Source organism: Oryzias latipes, chromosome 17 (genome assembly GCF_002234675.1).
Source record: "Oryzias latipes chromosome 17, ASM223467v1".
Classification (NCBI taxonomy): Eukaryota; Metazoa; Chordata; class Actinopteri; order Beloniformes; family Adrianichthyidae; genus Oryzias; species Oryzias latipes.
This window is the reverse complement of record NC_019875.2, coordinates 13,132,450-13,154,665: the sequence shown is the minus strand read 5'-3', so window position 1 is coordinate 13,154,665 and position 22,216 is coordinate 13,132,450. Positions and strand designations below refer to the sequence as shown.

The window sequence follows — 22,216 nt, the reverse complement described above, 5'->3', positions numbered from 1 at the left end:
CAGGGTGATAATAAACAGTGCCGTCCAAATTACAGTGTATGCCGTCTTAATTTTACTTTTGCTAAACTTTTTATTATTTTAACTGCTGATAAATAAAATAAAAAACTAAGACGATTTTATTTTATCATCACAACTGGACAAGTTACCCTTTCATCAAATCATGTATAAAAGGCTTAACTATTCTTTCTGGCTTTTTTTCTTTCTCGTGAATATAATCAGAATCCAATTTTTCTTTATGCATGATTTTTTTTGAGCAAAAGTATGGTCAGTGCAAAAATTAAACAAATTGGATATTGTTTTGGGGGATTTTTCCTTTCGTCTCCTCTCCACACATTTATGCTGCATTTTTCCCATGTAAGCTTTTTTACAGATATGAATCTACATCCTTGTAGAAATTACCTTGGAATTTTTCTTTATTTTACATCAGGTTTTTGTCAACCTGTCAGTGTGTTAAAACACAGTCAATGTTGTTGTTGATATGTTTTATATTAAATATGTTCAGACAGAATATTTTTCTAAAACAAAAGTTACACTGGTTTGTCTGAAGATTCATGACCCCTGTTGTTAAGGTAAAATATACTGTTGTAACGGAACACAAACTGTCAAAGGTATCATTTTCTTTTTGCATGTAAAAAAATGTTATTGTTTGTACATATCGTACTGTAGTTGAGTCCTAGTATAAAATGAATTGTGAATTTTTTTTGATAGACATGTTATTCTGTCATCCGCGTCCTCTCATGTAACCGTGTAGATATTCGTCATAGCTTTTTCAATGAAATTGTGGAACTTTATGTTTTGGATTTAATTTTGATATAAATCTTCAAAGCCTTCAGCTCTCATCTGTTTGCCCAGCTGTTGGACAGAACAAGTTTAAAAAAAAAGAAAAAAAAAGGAGTAACATAATGAACTATTAAAGCAGAAGCTCGTTTCATGTTTTGTTGACAACAATTTAATATGGAACAAAACCCAATTGTTAAAAGAAAAGACAGCATATTAGATGTCTTTTAGTATCTGTTGGTTAAATAACTTTTAAATAAATATTCATGAATTTTTATTATATATCTAGTAAAATGCAACTCTGTAGCTCGAGGAGAGCCAGGGATGTCAAATCACATTTTAGCAAAAAAAGGACTTTAAGTGAATTGTTGGAGTCAGAATCCCAATTTCATCAGCTGCACAGATGATGCTGAGCTTTGAAACGGACAGAATTTAAGAGTCTATGGGTCACACGTGCTTATTGTTTTGACAGAATTAAGATGGTGTTGATGTTTTTAGGGGTGCTTAAAACTAGTCCTTCACTTTAATTTAAATGTCGTGAAAATGTTTAATGTCAGTGTATGCTCAAATATGTCTAATGTTCCAGATTTAGAATATGTACAAACCCTTTTTAGCAAACATTTTATTTTTAGAAAAGAGTTATATATACATTTTTATTAGCAAGCTATTCAATTCTGACCATTTTTTACATTTACACTAATGAAATCATAAAAGCAGAGTGAAACTTTTTGGAGTGACTAAAGCACTGTTGAAAACAGGTGCAGCTTTCTTTTGTGATCTTAATCACACTTTTTGAGTCTAATAAAAGTACTTGTGCTTGAACCATCCAGTGAAAGTTGGAATCAAAAGCCAGCCCCCCTGAGCAGATACTGGGCTACAAGGGTCTCAAACAAAGCTTCAGTCAACAAGCAAAAAAAGAAAAAAAAAGAAAAGAGCACTAAAGATGAAAAAACACTTGTTTAGAACCTAATCTATCATCCAGTTGAGATGCTTCATCAGTTCAGCCTAAAGGGAAGCAGAAGGCCACTTGATCCAAACAAAAAAAAACTTGTTTTGCGAGTGCATATAAATTCCTGCATATAGTTAGAAATCAGTAAACTTGATTTTCAACTTTAAACTGTTTGTTTTCAAATCCCATATTGCACAGGTGGTTAATGCATAGCTTAAAAAGTATTTTAATTTGCTGTTTGGCATGTTTGGTTTTTATTACATAATGAGTCAAGTGATTCATGAATACACTGATTTTCCAGACAGTGTGTAAAAGTAAAAAAACAATCCCTGCAAAGCCCACCAGGAGCATTTATGGTTTTCTGGAATAAGAAACCTCCTAAGATGCCTCTGGGCAGTGAACATCTTGCTAAGAAAAGTCATTATCCGCGGCTCCATACATGTCCGCCAGCTTCCTGAACCTGGGTCCCCATTCATGCAGGTAGTGGTATTCCTGTTCCGTCTCAGACAAGGCAGAGCCCAGTGAGCTGAGCGACTCCACCACTGAACCGGAGCCCTCGTAAGCATACGTGGCCAATGAGTCATATGGCGGACCTGTTGGGTTGCAGTCGTTCTCCAGAACCTTCTGGTTGATGAATTCCCACACGTCTTCATTGTTGCTGGAGGTCACTGCTGCAGATACCACAGGACCGGAAGTCATGGGAGCCTGCCACAGGTTTGAAGGGTACAGCAGTGTGTCATAGGGGATAATGTCCCGCCTCTGTTTAACAGACTCCTCCAGGGCTGGGGCTGGATGGTATAGTGCACCAATATCAAAAGCCTGAGTGTCCTCCTCGCCACCCCCCTCATCATTGTAGCTCACTACATTATCCCGGACATCCTCTTTGGAGTCGATGAGAGGTTCTTGTTTCCTTCTGCGTTTCAGTGTGGTGAAGAAAATAACAACAACTGCAAGAATCAAGAGAAATGTTTACAGCAAAAGAATAAAGGAGTAACATAGATGTTAGGGTTACGTAATTATCATTTGAAAACACTATACCACTGCAAGAAAGCTGATAGCAAGAAGAAGAAATGGAAATCAGGGTAATTCATGACACAATTTATGTGCTGAACCTATCCAACAATAGGGATGAAATACTTGACCTTGAACACAAATGAATATCTCATAAATTTATAGTAGTTTTCATCAAATTTTAAAAGCCTTCAAGTTTCACTAGCTTTCTCTTCTGTGGAAACAGGAAAATGTAGAAAACTCCAGGAACTGTGACCCTTTGCAGTGGATCTCCTTTACTCTGTTTGAATGCAGCAATGGTGCGATCGACTCTGATGATAGTCATCATCAAGGCGGGGGGTGACCCTTCCCGGTGCGTAGAGCCAACCAAAAACACACGGTTTTTCTATTTATTCCTGGTCTTGTGCCAGAGGCTCCGCATCCTTCACGGCAACCCCATAAGGTTTGACGTCCCCCGCAATGATGTATGTCCACCGAGTGCGGGGTTTGCCTTGAGGTCATTTCCAGCCTGCAGCCCCTGGGTTAAGCTGCAAAATGGCTTACGTTGGACGGTAACAGGGAAGACAGAAAACGTGGCCGATCAAACTGGTGCGGCACTGCAAAACAAGGCAGGAGGCTTGGGGCTGGCACCTTCGGGCTCTTAATGCTCTGTTGGAGACGCGTTGGGGCCACTTGATCTTCTCAATGTTCCTGAGAGCCCGGCTGTCGAAGTAATCTATTCTTGTGGCTAAGCTCTTATTTAAAGGCCATGTCTCCGAACCATAAAACAGGATGGAGAGTACTGCTAGGTTGTGAATCTGGAGCTTTGTCTTGCGTGTGATGTTTTGATGCTGCCAGAGTGGATTTTTGAGAGACTGCAGAGCTGATGCTGCCAACGCCCTTATCCAATGATCCTCTAAAGCACATGTGTCAAACTCAAGGCCCGGGGGCCAAATGTGGCCCACCATGTCATTTTATGTGGCCCCTCAAGAGCATAAAAGTTTTTAATTTATTAAAATAAAAATATAAAAATTGGTGTGTTTTTATTCATATCTAGGGGGAATCGCACTTAAAATATCGGATTGGGCAACTATACTTTAGGACTTAAACTGTCCATATAACCTAACCTGACAGAATCACATTTAAAATGATTTATGCTAAAGTAACAAGCAAACATCTGTTTTTTCATGCAACTGCAATTGTCACTTTAAAAAGTTATAATAAATAAATAATGAGTTATTTAACATTAAGGAGTAGTTACGTTTATTTTTCATTCATGAGTTATATTTGCCCCTTTGAGGACAGCCACTATGCTGATGTGGCCCTCGGTGAAAATGAGTTTGACACCCCTGGTCTAAAGCTACGTTCACACCGGGCATGTGACTCCAGTTCAAGAACACGCATTTAGTCCCTCGTGATCACACTGGACTCTTGGTACTCGATGTCCACCACATACAGTTGTAGGATGCTTGCGCTAAATGTTGACGTGGTGCAAATCTCGCAAACATTACTCCAGGCTTTTTATTTCACAGCTCTGGTCCAATATATGAAAGACTTGGTGTCATAGAAGTCCATCTGGGCTCAAACCATAATTATTAATTTCTCCTTCATGATCAATATTTAAATGCTTGGCACTTCCGTGAAATAAAAGGGAAGTCATCCGTTCGTCACTACCAAATCTGAGTTTAACTTTCAACAGGCCTTCATTTTCTTGAATAATTTGTCTTGAAGACATATTTTGGCTTCACTAATTTCTCTTTAAGTTGTCTGACATGCATGAAATCAAACTGATAAGAGTTGGAGATGGGTTTTGGACAACAGTGTCCCACCCTGGACTACAACAGTACAAGACAAATGACAAAAGTTTGTCCAATGTCACAAAATTAGTAAATTTGTAGCAGTTTATGTTGGGAGAAGCTTTGAATTTTTTTATTACTTACTTAGCAGTATGAGGAGACAGAGAAGAACAGAAACAAGGGCTCCAGTGACGAGTCCAGGAGAGTCACTCATCGCCTCTACATTACAAAGCTCCATGTTGCCTTTATGATCACAGGCACAAACTCTGACAGTGAGCGTGCTGGTGCTGCTCTGAATTGGATAGTCTCCATCAGTGATTACCACAGGAACAAAGTGGACACTCTGCTGGAAGCGGCTGTAGCTGGATCGACGAGTCAAAATCCCAGCAGTGTTGTCTGAAACACAACAAGGTTCTGTCAGAAAATGATTTTTCAGTGCAAAAGTCATTAGCCTGATCAGTGTATCTCATAAGTACATGTGACAGTTTGTACAATCCTCAGCAACACAAAAGCAGCTAAAAAATGAATGATCGACAAAAGATGCAAGTCATTTAATGGGGTTTGAGTATTTGACATGAAATAATCAAAAGCTCTTTGCTCATCATTTCTGCAGACACATGCTTGCAGGTCCTTGGCCTGCCTTCTCAGTCAAACATACCAGTAAGATTAAAATTGACCACATTTCGGCCGTGGGCCACACTTTGGACACGGCAACTCAAGTAAAAGTTATCCAAAAGTTATTTTCAGCATTCTTTATGCTTAACTTAGCATCACGTTTACATTGATTTTTTAACTCCACATGGATAAAACCTGCATCCTCATCAAGCTTGGTAACAATATATATAAAAAAAGCAGGAGCAACAGCCCTTTTTGCAGTGTTTCAAGATGTGGATTCTGTTTATTCACAAAGAAAAGTGAGAAACCATAATAAATCCAAACGTGAATGAACGTATTATCCCTTATAACACATTTTTGGCAAATATTTACAATAAACTCGGATATTATAAAACCAACCCATGCACCCAGCGTCTTCTCATCTACCTGCATTGTCTCGGATAGTAAAGTTGCTTGTGTTGGCCTCATCAGGAGCCAAGCTGAAATAGAAACTGTGTCCTGCTGAAGGAGCATCTGCATCAACAGCTCTGATGGTCTGGATTAGCTGGAAGAGAGATCAACACGCATTTCATCTACATAGCATCCAGCATGGTCCGAGAACATCATAGGAGCTGTTGAGTTGATAAACTAGCTGGTTAGCTCGATGTTTTTTCCTTCATGTCACATTTAAAACATTTGGCAGCTTTTTAGGTAGGTTTTTAGGTAAGTGCTGATATTTAACATTGAATGAAAATAAGAAGTTCCTATTATGCTTACTATATCTAAATGCAACTCATTGCATTACACCAGAAATTAACAGGTAAGTGATTAAGAGTCAAAACGTCATACCATTGCATTACATAAGAGTTTTGGAAAGTGCACTTGAGTGCATTAGTGCCGGCACAACACTTGCTCACTATGCTTATGTCAAGCTGCAATACCTGGCCAACCTTGGTTCTCTCACACACAAAGGTTTCATAATCAGTGGCAAAGGTGGGGGCATTGTCGTTGATGTCCAGCAGGCGAACGTAGACCAGAGTATGGCTGCTCTGATGGGGATGACCTAGAGAGTAAAAAACAGAAAAATTGGACTTGTTTTCAAATTCACACTGTGGTTCATATCACAGCACAAACACTCTCTGGTACCCGCTCACACCCGCTGAGCAGCACTTTGCTAGTCTGAGGACAGAACATTAGCAGCTGAAGATGCAAACAGCTACATTATGTCATGGCCTCAACTTTAAGTCAGACAGAGTTGGGTTTTTTTGTGCAACTTTCTACATTGTATAGATAAGACCTAAAAAATTTTTTGTAACAAACCTCTTAGAGCCTGATTCACTAAGACTTAAAGGGCCTATGCCATGCAAAATCAATTTTTTGAGCTTTAAGTGTATTAAAATTTTAATTCTCTCAGAAAAGAAATCCCAAAGTAGTACTTTGGTCCATTCATGCATTTCTGAGCGTTCTTTTAAAAACCTGCACTCTGAGCATCAGCCCCTCCCAACTCACAAAAACTAGCAGGTTTAAGTGAGAACAGCCCCTTCCAGGAAGAGTCTGCCCACAGGTAACACACACGCACACACACACTTTCTGCACTGAGCTTAGCAGCATAAGTGCTTTCCTTCTATGGTCATCCATCTTTGGAAAATCGTTTGATGTTATTTGTTTTTGTGGACAAAACGCAGACACGCTGCAGACACCGGCTCTAGGATGATGTCATGAAATGGGCGGCGCCCACAAGGAAGCAAAAGCCAGAGCCTCAGAGATCAAGTCGTCTTTCTTTTCTGGGTTGGTAAAGAACTAGGGGAAAATTACTCATATTTAATTTAAAAAAGTGTTCTTTTGTGTGCCAAAGGTAGCATATTATTAATATACATGCACATATAAAATGCTTAAGAATAGCATGGTTTGGGCCCTTTAAAATAAAAAACAAAGTTTTGCTATTTGATCAGAATTAGCAGATGATTTGTTCAAAACACACTATGTACAAACGCCACCATTTTAATTTATCGTGTCATTGATTCTACATTATAAATCAGCGGAAAACAGAGAAGGAGCTCAAGCAATGAGGTGGTGCAGAAACAAATAAAACAGTCTGTCTGCAGCCCTAGAAGAAGGCCTGCTGTGTTTGCAGTGACCTTACAATTTTTATGAACCCATACTCTGCTAATCAGACAAAAGCCCTCAATGGTTAAAAAAAACGACGTAACAAAAAGTAGCTCAAAAACCACAGACTTACGAAATTCTTTTGCAATGACTGAAAAATTATGCCAGGCCTTTTGCTCCCGGTCCAAGTGTTTGAGTAGGAAGACAGATCCATTTCCTGGGTGGATGCCAAATACGTGATCCATGTCAGTGTGTCGTTCAATTGAATATCTGCAACAAACAGGAAGGAATCAAGTGTTACAAAAATCTCATCAAGTAAAGAAAGGTTGATTTCTGATTATTGAAGACACCAACACAATCAGAGAGCAAAATCAAAGTAAACTCAAACTCAAACTTTATTTATTTATATAGTGCCTTTCATTTCAGTTAAAAACACAAAGCGCTTAACATAAAAGCAGATAAAATAATCCTAAAAAAATGAAATTTATTAAGAACACAGGACAATCACACACAGATGGGAATCCTCCCTCACCAGATTCCTCCCTCCACCCACCCAGTTCCCCCAGTAAAACCCTGAACAAATAAAGAACTGCAGCTAAAAGAAGGTCTGGCTTGGTCCTGCTGTGAGGAAATGATATCATGGGGATCCATTTACTCCAAGGCCCAGCCCAACAACGGGGGTCTTTAACACAACGCCCGCCCAACACAGAGCAGCCTAGGGCCCACTCTACAGGTATTAGACCACAGAGCGGGACCCCAGCCAACCCAATGAGAACGGGCACCGCAGCAACAGCACCCCCTACAGGTGAAGCCGGTAGTTCCCCAGAACAATGGATCCCCAAGATGAAACACTGGAGTAAAAAACATCAGAATAAAAAAATTATGATAAAATAACAACAATAAAAATAAAATAAGATATAACAACATTAGTAATTAAAAAATATTAAGTAAAGTAAAATATTAAAAACATAAAGATAATAATAAAAGTCCTTAAAAAAAGAAAAATTAATTAATAGATAAATAATAAAAGACATAAGCAATTACCAAAGTCATGTAAAAGCCAGACTAAAAAGGTGGGTATTGAGCCTCTTTTTAAAAACCTCTACAGTCTCTGCGGCCCTGAGGTTCTCCGGCAGGCTGTTCCACAGGCGAGGACCGTAATGGTGGAATGAGGGCTCACCGTGTGTTTTGGTCCTCACCTTAGGAACAACTAGGGGGCCAGTGCCAGAGGACCTCAGGGTCCGCAAGGGCTCATATTTTAAAATAATATCATTTAAATAAGAAGGCCCAAGACCATTAAAACATTTATAAACCATTAAAAGAATTTTAAAATCAATCCTGAAACGCACAGGGAGCCATTGCAGTGATTTAATGCCGCAATGAAAGTAATGCCACAATGTGGAAAAACTTTAGAAACACAAATCTGTCACATTTTTACAGATGTGAAAGTGGTTACCCAAGGTAGATACATTGGGGCATTTCCAACACTCTGGTAACTTCTACAGTAAACATGTATCCTGTTATGGATTATACAGTATTGAGCTAAACATAGCTTTCTTAACAAGCTATTGTTACAATGACAACATATAAAGACCTGCTCTCAAAGTTTTCAAAATTTGAACTAGACTAATGTTATCAGAATGGCGGTCCCAACCACAGCTCCACACTGTGGAGCCTTTGACACTGACACTTCCCGTGGTGTCCTAATGCGTTTTTGAATAATTCATAGTTTCTATTAATTATTTTACAGTCTACTATTGCTTCAAGAACAGGCAGGATACAAATGGAGTAGGTTTATTAACTCAGCTAAAAGTCCACAAAGCTAAAACAGGGTCAGACAGGCAGGGCCAATGATTGTACATGAGAGTCAGGTGTCTGGCATCCAGGAAGTGTGCGCTGGGGTTGCTGGGAGAACGTTTCAGTGTCTAGAACTCCGTCGGTGACCGGGGGGAGACAGAGCTCTTACTTTGGACAACTATCTTGACTTTTTTGACCTAATGACATGTTGCAAGGGTTGTAGTTACTGGTTTATACTTTCGCTTAACAGCAAAAAGGCCCTGGTTCAAATCCTGGCTGGCACCTTTCTATGTGCAGATTCTATGTGCACCTTTCTATGTGCATGTTCTTCTTGTGCATGCGTGGGTTTTTGCTTGGGCACTCTGCCTTCCTTCCACAAGCTTAAACATTCATCATAGGTTGGGGATTGAAATCGTCTCTACGTGTGAATGTATGTGTTTGTGTGACCCTGTGACCAGTTCTGGGTGTACCCTGCCTTTGCCCAACAGTCACTGGGATAGGCTCCGGCAACCCTGTGTCCACAAAAGGGATTCAGGGAGTTTAGAAAATGGATGGAAATGTAAAATAATGCAAATAATAATTGAATAATGCAAATAATTTAATGAATATTTTATTCAGACTTGTGAAGAGCAATAACTTCAATGTTTATAAACTTGCTTAAGAGTTTTTTTTTCCTTTATACATACTTTTGTCACATCCATATGGTTCATAAACACTTCTAGGAATGTCTAAGAGAAAAGGAACTACTCAAATTAGATCAACATTCAATCAACTGTTAAATAATCAAGCCTCTTTCATTAGTTTTTTCAATCTAAGTTCTTTGAGCCCAAACAAAACATATGCATAATACTTAAATTTTGATTGATTCATTTTGTGAGAATGTGTTAAAATGAAAAGATTTGAGCTTACGTGATTACACGACGAACTTGATCAGGGTCTGTGGCACTAACAGACCCAACAGCTGTGCTGATTGGTGCATCCTCCTTCACTTCCATCAGGTAGTGAGCTTTGCTGAACAGTGGTGGTTCATCAACATCTTCCACCCTGATCTGAACTGTGGCCATGTCTTTAGAGTCTCTCAACATGAAAACATGGTCCTTCTGGCTGTTCCGGACCTGGATTTCTATTGTGTATGAGGATTTTTTCTCATAATCCAAAGGCTGCCAAAAATGATGAAAAAAGAAGAAAGAAAATCAATATTGTATGTTGTAAATATGTTCTGGGAGTGCTGGAAGAAAGATATCAGCATAATAAAGTAATCTTCATTTAACACAAACATAACAGCAACTTAACTTTCTGCTAGGGCAGTGGTGAGAACTACTGTAGGTGTTACAGAAGAGATGAGGATGAAAGTTGGACTGTACCAAGGATCAACGTTGTGCCCCTTCATGTTTGCTGCACGACAGCACTGAAGCACTCATCCTGGCAATTCAGGAACAAGCCCTGAGCACCAGAGCGATAGAGGCTCAGATTTACCACACTAGACAAGACCCAAGGTGTAGACTGTGCAAAGAGCTGACTGAAACAATCCAGCACATAACTGCAGGGTGTAAGATGCTGGCAGGTAAAGCGTACATGGAGCGCCACAATCAAGTGGCTGGAATAATATACAGAAACATGTGTGCAGGATATGAACTGGAATCCGCAAGGTCAAAATGGGAAACACCTCCAAAAGTGGTAGAGAATGAGAGGGCAAAGATCTTGTTGGACTCCAGATCCAGCCTGACAGGAAATGGTAATGGCAAACCAACCAGACATTGTAGTGGTGGATAAAGTACAGAGGAAAGCCGTTGTGGTGGATGTGGCAGTGCCAAGAGATGGAAACATCACAAAGACGGCACATGGGAAACTGGAGAAATACCAGGGACTCAGAGAAGAACTGGAGAAAGCATGGAAAGTGAAGGTGACAGTGGTGCCTGTGGTAATTGGAGCACTCGGGGCAGTAAGACCTCAGATATCTCAGTCCAGAAAAGCTATATATACACACCCTCCCAGTCACTCTCACCTTTTTGACAGTGATGACTCCATTTTGAGTGTTCTTGTCGGTAGAAATATCAAAAATACCCATGCTGTCCCCACTGGTGATACTGAAAGACATCTCTGCATTCCTCCCAATGTCTCTGTCAGTAGCTTGAACGCTTCCAACCACTGTCCCAAACATGGCTGATTCAGGAACACTTAGTTGGTACACACCTGAAAAACAGCACTGACAATAAGCTGCACTGATGTGGAATACATTTGTACATTTGTTTTTATAGAGCCATTTTACCACATGATGTCAAAAATCTGTACTGTTATATTTAGCCAATAAATGTCTTCAAACTAGAAATACAAAAGCAAGCCTCTGAGATCCTGAACAAAATTCTACTACTGCATACTTGACAGGTTGTTTATTTTTGCCTTTTTTGTAAAAAGAAAAAGTCCTTCACATCCTCCTAAATTCAGTCAAATAAATTTATATAATAACATAATAATAAATAAATTTGGGGTATTATGATGATGACATTGGGCAGCAACATCTTAAGACATCTTAAGACGTCAAAACTGTGTTTCTTACATCCTTGCATGAACAACAGCATAGTCAACATTTATTTAAGTTAAATTAAATTAAAAAAACAAAAGCCACAAATGAAACATTGTAAACCAGGGCCATTCAATAAGTAATCTAATTGATCAGATTTTTAAACATCAAAATACCGTCAAGCCAAACATTGTCATTGGCAGATAAAAGTGTGTAATAGCAGCAATGTCTCCCCTTCCCCTGACTGTCACCATTACATATCTTTTTACACTCTGAGGATTCTGCCAGCAAATTTTTCACAGCAGCTAATAATTAGCTTTCATAAACTTTGCAAATGATTAAATTTGCAGCTGAAATTTCAAATCATTCCTTGACTTTTTTATCATATCTATTTTATATTTTAGTCTGATGCTCTTTAGATGTTTGCTCCTCAACTCTAAAATACACTTTTTTGTTGCAGTTGGTGAACTTTTCTTACTTTGAGTGAAGACTGGAGGGTTGTCATTGACATCAGTGAGGGAGATGTTAACTACAGTAGTACCAGTGAGCCCTCCTCTTTGTCCAGCCATGTCTTTGGCTTCGATCACAACCTGGTAGTGCTCCTTTGTCTCACGATCCATATCCTTAGGACCCAAAGCGGTACGAATTACACCTGAGAATAAAACAAACAAGAGAACTCCACGTTTTGTTGTTTCTTTTTTATGTGCGGTAGTTTCCAATGGACAGAATAATTGTAAAGGTCATTAACAATAGACAGTTTCATTTTTAATTATTATAAATTAGTGATCAGTGCTCTAGGTTATAGGTAATTTGTGTGTCCTCCACCTCTCTTGCTCCCTGCTATCACTATAGATCACAATTTCATCTGCAAACATCAATATCCACAGAGATTCCTGTCTAACCTCATGTGTTAGTCTGTCCATCACCACAACAAACATGAAGGAGATCAGAGCTGATCCTAATACTGATCCTATTTCATTCTGGCCTTTTTAATGGAACAGTCTGCCAGACGACCTGTGAGCCGCAGAGCATTGAACATTTAAGAAAAAGCTCAAGACCCATCTTTTAAACTTGACTTTTAGCTAATTCTACTATTTTTTATAGTTTTATTAATTTTGTATGTATGCATTTATCCACTTTATCACATTTTATTATTTTACACCAGAAATTATTCCACGTTTTATTGTTAATTACTTAGTTTTTTTAACCGATTATGGCTACTCAGTTGGATCCTCTCCCTCTGGGTCGGCTGCTATTCAGGTGCGGCAGCTCCAGATAGGGACCGTTATCGCCATCCTTGCTGTGGTGTGGCTGGGTCCCCGCCTGCAATGCTGCACCCGGCTGGCTATGCAAGCTATCCACAGAGAGGGAGGTTCCAAATATTAGGATTTAAACCAATAAACTTTTTCCATTCTCAGCTTCTTTCCCAATGTTTATCTCTATCATCTAAGGGGGTGGAAAGTGTGAATGGGGTTAGAGATTCTGTGTGGGTCGGGGGCAGGGCTGAGAATAGGGGGGATTTATTTTTATTGACATATTGATGTGCTCATTTATTATTTGTTTGTTCCGGTGTAAGGAACTTTGGGTTATGTTCTATATTAAAAAACTGCAATATGAATAAAGATAGACTTGATTTGATCCTTGGTGCAATCCCACCTCCACCTCTGAGACATGAACAGCACATCTCACTGCTGTCTTACTCCAGCGGTGAGATGGACACAGAAATTAAAATAAAAACCCACTCCAACCTTAACCCTTCCCCCTTCCCTCCGTTAGTACATGCATCCCATTACACACAGTTAATACTTATTATAAAAACAACTTGTAAGAGGAACTTGAAACAGCTTAAAACAGTATACTGGGAATCTATTCCTACCAAGGAGTCAGCTCAGCCACAAAAAAATCAATACAGTGCAACACCCAGACCGGCACAGCAAGGGTGAGAACCACTGCAACAACCCTAGACCAAACCGGCAATTTGTGGCACTAAGAATCCCTACTGGGGCTAAAATCATAAAAAGAAACAGATGTTCTGAAGTGTCATAGTTCTCTGTTATTATTATGTTTGCAATGTCTGCACTCATACTGGTAGTTTAATAGGCTTGAATGTTTTCTGCTCTTGCAAATTGATTTGTTTATAATTTTCTGTTAATGAAGAGATAAAGCATTCATTTTATGTGATAAAAATTCACAGTAAGGAGTTTTATATTGGAAACATTCAGTACTAAATGTACTGAGAGCTAAAGTGAGGAAAGGGTTTTTGTTTCAAATTTCTTGCACAGAATGACTTGTTTGTTCTACTCACTGGACTACGTAGCAGAAAAAGAAGCTGTAAGTAAAAAAGTGACTGGATTTGGTTGCAAAACTGTCACATTTATATTCAGTCTGTGTCCTTTGTCTTCTTTAATTTTGTAACATTTGCAAAATGGCATTATTCTGCTGAATGGATGGATGACTGTCAAAATACCAGTGGTGGGGTCCACAGAGAAGTATGGGTGTCCCCGGCTGATGCTGTAGAACAGCTTGGCACCAATCCCATACATGCTATCGTCTGCATCTGTAGCCGTCACCTGGATCACCGGCGTTCCTGGAAGATTCACATTAACAAGTTAGGAAAAAGTCCCCGAATGGTTTGATCACTGTGCAAATAAAATGTGAAGGACGGGAAATACTCACCAACATCAGACCTCTCAGGTATGCTGGCAGTGTACACCTCCTGGCTGAACTGTGGCTCATTATCATTCATGTCCTGGAGTTTAATGATGAACTCTGTTTCTGGCTCCAGCTGCAGACCTGTCTGTTTGTTGACCACTGTGGCTTTGAGCTTGTAAAAAGCCTTTTCCTCACGGTCCAGGCGCCGAGTGGCGTGCAGGAACCCTTTGCTCTCATCAATGACAAAGATGGTGCCGGCCCCCTCGCCAGAGAGAACGTACTTGACAGAGCCGTTGTCCGGATCCTTGTCAGACTGGAGCTGCAGAAAGACCCAAACATGTAAAACACTTTACACATCACAGTGCAAAGATACTATTATATGGGAACATTTTCTCAACCTGGCTTCCCCAAATTAGACTTGTATATGTATATTTCTATAAAGAAATTAAATAGATTTATTGAAAAACGAGTGCCTTATTACCTTGACTTTTTTACTTTCTCTTTTTTTGGCTCATAGGAAAAAAAATTCTGAAACCTGATAATCTTTTTCTGAAGTTTGGTGGTTGATTGCAAAAAAGAAAACTGATCTCAAGTACCCACTGAAGGCAAAAAAGGCTGCTTTTGGAATATTGCACTTTCTGTTTGTTTTTATGCCTAAAACTGTTTTAGACCATAACGTTAAAGCTATAGAATGTGGCTTGGATTTGCTGCATACTGACTACACAAGCTTTTCTTTACTATTAATACGAAAAACAAAAACAAATAAGATACAAATGATGTCCACACAAACTATTGTTGCATAGATGTTTACAGAAAGGTTTTGATCATAGATAGTTTACAACAACTGTAAAATGTGTTCATTATTACATGGTGCAGCCTTTTAGAAATGATGCAATAACCATCATAAATATGAGGCAGATAAAGTTTTATTACGAGGCTTCCTGTTCCATCTTTACATGCCACTTATTATCTGATTGACATCATGTTCTAAATGATTATTAATTTTGGTAAATCAACTCCTACCTGGGAATTATCATTAATTTCTTGAGAACATTTTCTATTAACTACAGGTTGTCTTGACTGCCTGTGAGGAAAACATCTGAAACAAAAACTCCTACATGTCATTTGCATGCAAAGTGCAATCGAACATGTAGATGAGCAAATCAAAGTAAAAGGATTTTAGAAAACGCTCATAACTTGCTATTGTTTTCTAATTTCCTGGTTAAAACTTTTGTGCTTTAGCATCAGATTTTGCCAAATCATTTTTACAGACATGTCAGCACTTGAATTTACAAAGAAAGTAAACCACATTTTAAAAGCATAAACTTTCTCCTCGTGCTGTGATGACCGAAATTCTGTCCTTTATCCCATCATGTTATGCTTTCCAATGGTCACTAATCAGAAAGTGGGTCATTGACTGATGTTGTTTATGTTTTTATGTAAGTGTTTCCAAGTTTTGCATATCCCGAGGTGTCATCACAGGCATAATGTTTATGCATTTAGCCACCATCCTTAAAGCAAGACACAAGAATGTTGATTTTCGCCCTTATTCTTCATTATCTGGCAAAATATTGTCTTTATTCTATTTGTCTGCGTTTTTTAGGTGTGGCCACCTGACCTGTCAGAATGACCGTCTCTCGCACCTAATTGTTTTTTGAAAAATATTGTCATCAGTCTAAGACAAAATAATGAAGAGGTAAACCAGATTTAAGCACAATTTCTAATTAAATCAGGTTCTACAACCAATTAGAATACATCTAGCCGGTATGGTTTTGGATGCAGAACTAGGAAGACACTCTCTAGATGAAATATGTAAACATAAGTCAAACCTTTTACTGTAAATTGATGACAAATACCTCAATTTTATACCTGATTCCCTTTTTCCTTTAAATGTGTGTACTGATCCCAATTGTTTACTCCTCAGATAGCCTTTCTTTTATTTAAATAACAGCTGGGAGACAGCGGGACAGCACTTACCCTGCCAATATACTGGTAGTCAGTCCCGGTATACTCCTCCATCACGGAAAACTGGTTCCACATCCAGCCTCGCTTTACTCTTTTAGGCAGCGTCTCTTCTCTGACTTCTGCCTTTCCTTCCTGTTGGTCTACATTCTGCCCTTTCAAAGACATTGCATCCACTGAAGGACAGAGAAAGAGCCACACAATACCCAATGTAATGGTCCTCATAACTCCTGAGAACACAGATGGAGAATGATCCATCTCAACAGCTTGATCTCTTTGAGTTTGAGTGGAGGATCACCGCCCGTCAGCTCATTTGGTTGCTGGAATCAGCTGTAAATAAAAACGGAAAAAAGATGTTAGTTCTCAAGATATGCTGGGGAACAAATATGTAAGACGGTAAATCACCACAGCTTTTATTAAACTACAAGATCTAACCGTGTCACTCAGTCTGTCATTAAGGGTTATGACTACAAGTTTTATAGACAACTACATTTACTCAATTACATTTCTCTGGGTAAATTTTGGTAAAAATAGTTCTTTATTGAGTAGCTTTTCTAAGATATACTTCTATACTAAATCATACTTCTTTATACTATTACTAAAGTAGATGTATGATGATCAACCTCAGTTACATTGGGCTTTACATATTGATGTGTAAACCCTTTGTACCATTTATTCTTCGGGCACATAAAGGTTTTTTTAAAATTACAATAAAATAGAAGAAAAACAAGCTTCATGACTCCACATCATTTATAAGCTGCAGGTTTTTAGCAAAACTTCAAAAATAGTAAGTTACTTTTTGTACCAGTAATTCAAAATGTATTGGAACATCTGCAAATATGTTTTAGACCATAAATTACGTAAATTCAAACTAGTACTCAAAACTTTAATATTATCACCGTATCCTTTTTTTATTTCTCAGATAGGTATTTGGATGACAACTTCTTACTATTTGCATTTTAGTTCTACTTGAATGATATTTTTGTAGTAATGCTACTTTAACTTAAGGATCATTTTTGGATCCTCTCTGGGTATCATCGGTTCATAACTTTACTGGGAAATTTCCTCAGTATGTTTTTTAAACGCTGTCTTATCTGTTTTTCTTAGGAGCTTTAAGACATGTTGATCAGATCAGATTTAAGGCTTGGCAGATGTTTTTTCTCACTATGACTTTTAACAATGAACTCTATCATCAGCTAAAACTGTGCTGCATCATTTAAAAAAAAAAGGGGAGCTGCAGGTGGGATTCACTGATCACCAATTTGAAGTTTTGTGGTTTGCTCCACTGAGCATCAGAGGAAACCTGTTATGCTGCTTTTCAGCAGAGCGCTTTTGTGTCCTTTAGATAGATTTATGTAATATTTACATAGCAAACCTCCGTATTTAAAAGTTAATGTTGTTATTTTTGTGAATATTTACATAGAAGCCTGTAGACAGCTAATTGTTTTAATAAATACTTTAGGTAACGCTACTGAACTTCACAGGATGAAAATGCAGAATGGCCCTCACAGATGTTTCAATGTTGTATTTTTTTTTTATAATTCGCAAGACGCGTTTTCATTGAAAACATCTCTGCACAATTTAATATATAATAAGTTCCCAATTGTGGTCATCCAAGTTTTTTATTTCACAGCGTTTCAATACAGCAAAGAAAAAATATACTCTGAATCAGGAGAAGCTTTGGTGACATTTTCTGTTTAGGATTTGCTTAACACTTTAGACTTTTTATAAACCAAATCCGTGTCAAACATGTTAATAATTACAACATCCATATGATGGAAACGTCAAAATAATTATTGTACAATTAACAACAGTAATATAATACTAACAGGTTTGAAAAGGAGCAGGCAGACGCTTTGACACCTTTCATGTTAAAATGATCATTATAGTTTTACAATCATGAACGTGTTATTTTTAATCAGTATGCAAAAATGATAGAAGTAACAATAACATTCATGTACCGCTTTGTGTTCATGTTACCTTCAGAAAGCATTTTGACACCAATTGCCTTTAAGTCGGTGCTAAATCTGCTCTTTTGATTTGCTGATTTAATAAAGTTTAATGGTCAATAAGGCAAAATGTGAAACTCCTTCAGATGTTTCCTAAACCAGTCCGGATAACTTTAGAAATGAAATCTGTCATAGAAATACATTTAACTTGAAAGCTTTGGCTGCAGATAAATGTCACTCTGTCTTATATACCAACCATGCAAACACTAGTTTTTATAGTTTTCACAATCTGCAGTGTTTGATGGCTTCTCAATGACCCAAATTAACAAGAGAAGTGATTACTGTTATGAATTATGGAGTTATTTAGTTAAATTGACCGCATGATTTATGGGGAAATGACTAATTACTCTTTAAAAAACAAAACAAATGCAACCCCCCCCACACACCTACACACGTACACACAAACACACACACACAAACATACATTAACATACAGTGCACAAAGACTTCTGTGTGTCATCAGAGCCAATCAACATGAAGAGCATTTTCAGGCCTTCATTAGCATTCAGAGCTTCTGTGATGATGTGTGCTCAGCAGACGATCACATCACCTGAGTCCATCAAACACTCCTCCTTTTTTAATCTGTAGGTCTCCAACTGACAGAGATGATCCATCAAGATCTATCATGAAATTAAACCACTCAACAGTTTGAATTTTCTTTTCTGAATGGTTAGGAAATTTAATTGATGAGAATTTACTTAATCAAGAATTAAAAAGTATTAGAAAAAGACTGCACATTTTCTGACTGCAGATAAAAACAGCTGTATTCCAACATGAAGTTTAAATGATCTTAGTAAACACTTTAAGCATAAAACCACTCACAGTGCACGGAACTTTCCCGCTGTTGGAGCTGCAGTTTAAAAGCTTTGTTGTGTTGCCTCCAGTTATTTCAGTCGTTCCGGCATTTTTGCTGGTAATTTCTTCATTTTTTAATTAATGAAACAGAAAAATGTATTTTTCAGAAAAGTATCGATGAGATAAGGTTTCACAAGAGCGTTCAGACAGTGAACAGCGCTCCAAAGCAGGAGGTTAACTGTCTCTTTTCTTTGGAATTTTTTTTAATGTAAAAAAAAGGAACACGTTGTTTTAGACTGACAAAAAAGTCTTCTAAGTTAGCAATTAAAAACTTTTTTTAGTGTTTATAGCATAAAAACTCTGTTTGTCACTGTGAAGAAACCTACATCTTCTAACAGAGATATCAAAACAGATGGATTTATATGTGAGAAAAGATAGAATTAATTGTATTAAATAAATGAATTTGTCATTTAAATGACAAATTCTTGGCTGTAATGTTTATGTAAATTTGATTTCTAATGATTAACACGTCATTTCTTTTTTACACTAAAAGCTTCCTTACAAATAGCAGGATTCTGTACGAAAAGACAATAAAATCAGCTGAGTGCAGAGGAACTCCTGAGGAAAACCTGTTTATTACAGATTAATCACCCAGGAAAGTCATTTGAATGTAATCCTTCATTTCCCAAGATATTACAAAAATCCTTTCTCTGAACAAACCGATAGAAAAGCACAAAATTCTGTCTTTGTTTTTTTATTTCTCAGCTTTGGTGAAGTCGAGAAAGTTTGCACCTCCACGTCAGCCTTTGTGCTTCTCAGCACTGTTTGCAGACATTATGTTAAAGGCAAATGTAGGTTGAGGTTATTCACAAGAAAAAGTGAAGACCACCCTCACACTGGAATGGTGCTTTAAAAAAAAGAGCTATTTTAGGCTTTTGCAAACAAAAGCAGCCATTGTTAACCTTTACAATCAGGATCAATAAAACCCGACGCACTCTGGTACAGTGAACAGACTTCAGGGTCCTTCAGTCAACAAACCAAGTTTGTATATTTAACAGACTTTTCAGATCCCTTTGAGTGAGTCAGTAAGAAATGCACACAATTAGCAAATAGATAAATATTTAGAATAATCCTACTTTTTCCCGCTGACGTATATAATAGCACACCACAAAATCAACTAATTATGTACTCCGAAAATGTTTGACGTCATATTTAACGATAAACCAAAATTACTTAAAAAAGGAAAGCTTCACAATGCTCATAACATACCACAATAAAACATCTAAGTAATGGGATTTTATCATCATAAGGGGTTTTAATAACTTGAAGTGAATTCATGTGACTCTTACTAATTATGGAATGATATTTAACTGATCTAAATCAGATTAAGGATTTTTATCCACCTGTTTTAAAGTTTTTTTCTGAAAGATTCATAACACCTTAGGTGCATTTTTATTTGCAAAGGATAAACAACTTACTTATACTTTTAAATTATTTTTTGAACAATAATGTCACTCACTGGGAATCCTTTACACACAACATTGGGCTGGTTTCTCATTTCAGAATCAGAAAAGCATATTTGCAAAAAGTTGACAGTTAAACTTAACCAAAGGTGTTATTCTGAATGTCAAATAAGCTTGAAATGGAACATAAAATAATGATTTCACACACAAAACCCTTACATTTGATACATACATTTATGATTTTATGCAAAAATCGAATTTAGAATAATATCAATGCTATCATAAACAGAGGGATAAGAAGAAAAAAACCTGAATGAAGCACAACCAATTTTTAAAAAACGTTTCATGTATCAGAAGTCCATGAAAAATATATTTAAATATTTTTTAACAACAAACTGTCACTCTGCCATCAGACCACGTAAGTGAATTCTGGTTCATAAGCGATGTAATTTCTATTTATTAAATTGCATTCTTGGACCAAAGTCTGTATCAAAAGCTGGACTTTCTTTGCACTGAGGTATCTGAGGTTCTGTTTTGATTGTATGTTTTAGAGCAAAATATGGTTGTAATAAAAATATGAAGAAGAACTTTGCCAGCAGCTGAATGCAAAGTGTTTCCACATATAGATTTTGCGTTTGTGCTTTAGAGAACAACATATATATAGATAGAAGAACCTGAAGGGGTCTGCTTTCCTCCGAGGCACAAAGTGACAGAATGACCACAAGGAAGGACAGATTAAAAAATCAAAAATATTTGCATAAAGATGGGCACAAAAAAGGGAAATAAACGGCAGCAGAGTTACAGCGACTATCAGCGGGAGTCAGGGACACTCACCGGGATGGACGCTCCTGCAGGCGGGGACGCACGCGGGACTGGCTGCGCCGCGCAGCGCCGCGCAGCTTTGCTCCATCTCCACCCCAAACACCGCCCACAGGCTACAGGCATAGAAAAGGTGCACCTCCCTGTTCAACACAGGCTTTAGCATATATTTCACACAATTTATAGAAAACAAAAAGCGTTACAGAAAAGGTCAAACATTAATCTGACAGGGAAGGCTTTTATTTTGAAACATCAGGAATAATATATGGAATCTAGCCACAGGGGTTGCAAGCCAGTAACTTCTGTGCCGGTCCCAAGCCCGGATAAATAGAGAGGGTTGCGTCAGGAAGGGCATCCGGCGTAAAAAATTGCCAAAATAACCATGCGAAGAGGAATAATATATGGAATGAAATAATTCATCCCGTTGATTATCTATGAAGATAAAAATGCTTTTCATATTATCAGCTGTAAGGCTCAAACGTGTTTGCAAAAATTAAAATAATTGCAAATTTAACCAATTTAAAACATTTCTGAGTACATGTTTTTAATACAATTCATAAACATTTGACTTCTATTTTAATCTATTTTTGACATTGTATAGAAATGTCAAACTAGAATTCTACAGAGTAAAGTTGAAAACTTACCTTGAAAATTTTCAGTTTGTCTGTTTTTTACTGTTCCAAAATAAAATATCTTAAAAATAAGATTTGTTAGTGGGATTTTTTTTTCCCACTGTCCTAATTGTCCAAAAAGCAGAGCTGTGAATTATTTAGCAAAAATTAAGAGAGAGGCTCTTCAACAAGACTGTCCAAATCTGCTAAAAAACTGTCAAAGTAAAACATGTTCAATTTTTGGTTGTTTTTACAACATTAAATATTCAGAAAAGTGGGATAAATAATTATTTCTAAAACTCAGTAGAACTAAAATGACAAATTTCTGAAATGCAATTCAGGCAGATATCTTTTTTTCGTTCCACTTTCACAAAA

At 37.6% G+C, this 22,216-nt stretch overlaps 1 protein-coding gene across 2 annotated transcripts; it reads right to left on the bottom strand.

Annotated features, from left to right (window-relative positions):
• Positions 1-1,384: 1,384 nt before the first annotated feature.
• LOC101158634 (cadherin-6) lies at positions 1,385-21,318 on the bottom strand. Of its 2 annotated transcripts, XM_004078930.4 has the most exons (12): positions 21,246-21,318; positions 16,160-16,474; positions 14,207-14,501; positions 13,998-14,117; positions 12,009-12,182; positions 11,015-11,202; positions 9,919-10,169; positions 7,346-7,482; positions 6,048-6,169; positions 5,554-5,671; positions 4,657-4,908; positions 1,385-2,673 (listed from the first exon to the last, which is right to left on the bottom strand). In XM_004078930.4, exons 2-12 carry the CDS (start codon positions 16,400-16,402, stop codon positions 2,135-2,137), a joined length of 2,439 nt encoding a protein of 812 aa, XP_004078978.1. In that variant the 5' UTR covers positions 16,403-16,474; positions 21,246-21,318; the 3' UTR covers positions 1,385-2,134. The 2 variants fall into 2 exon arrangements, with proteins under 2 accessions (XP_004078978.1, XP_023821187.1); XM_023965419.1 differs by lacking the exon at positions 21,246-21,318 and having other exon boundaries at positions 16,160-17,171.
• Positions 21,319-22,216: the final 898 nt, after the last annotated feature.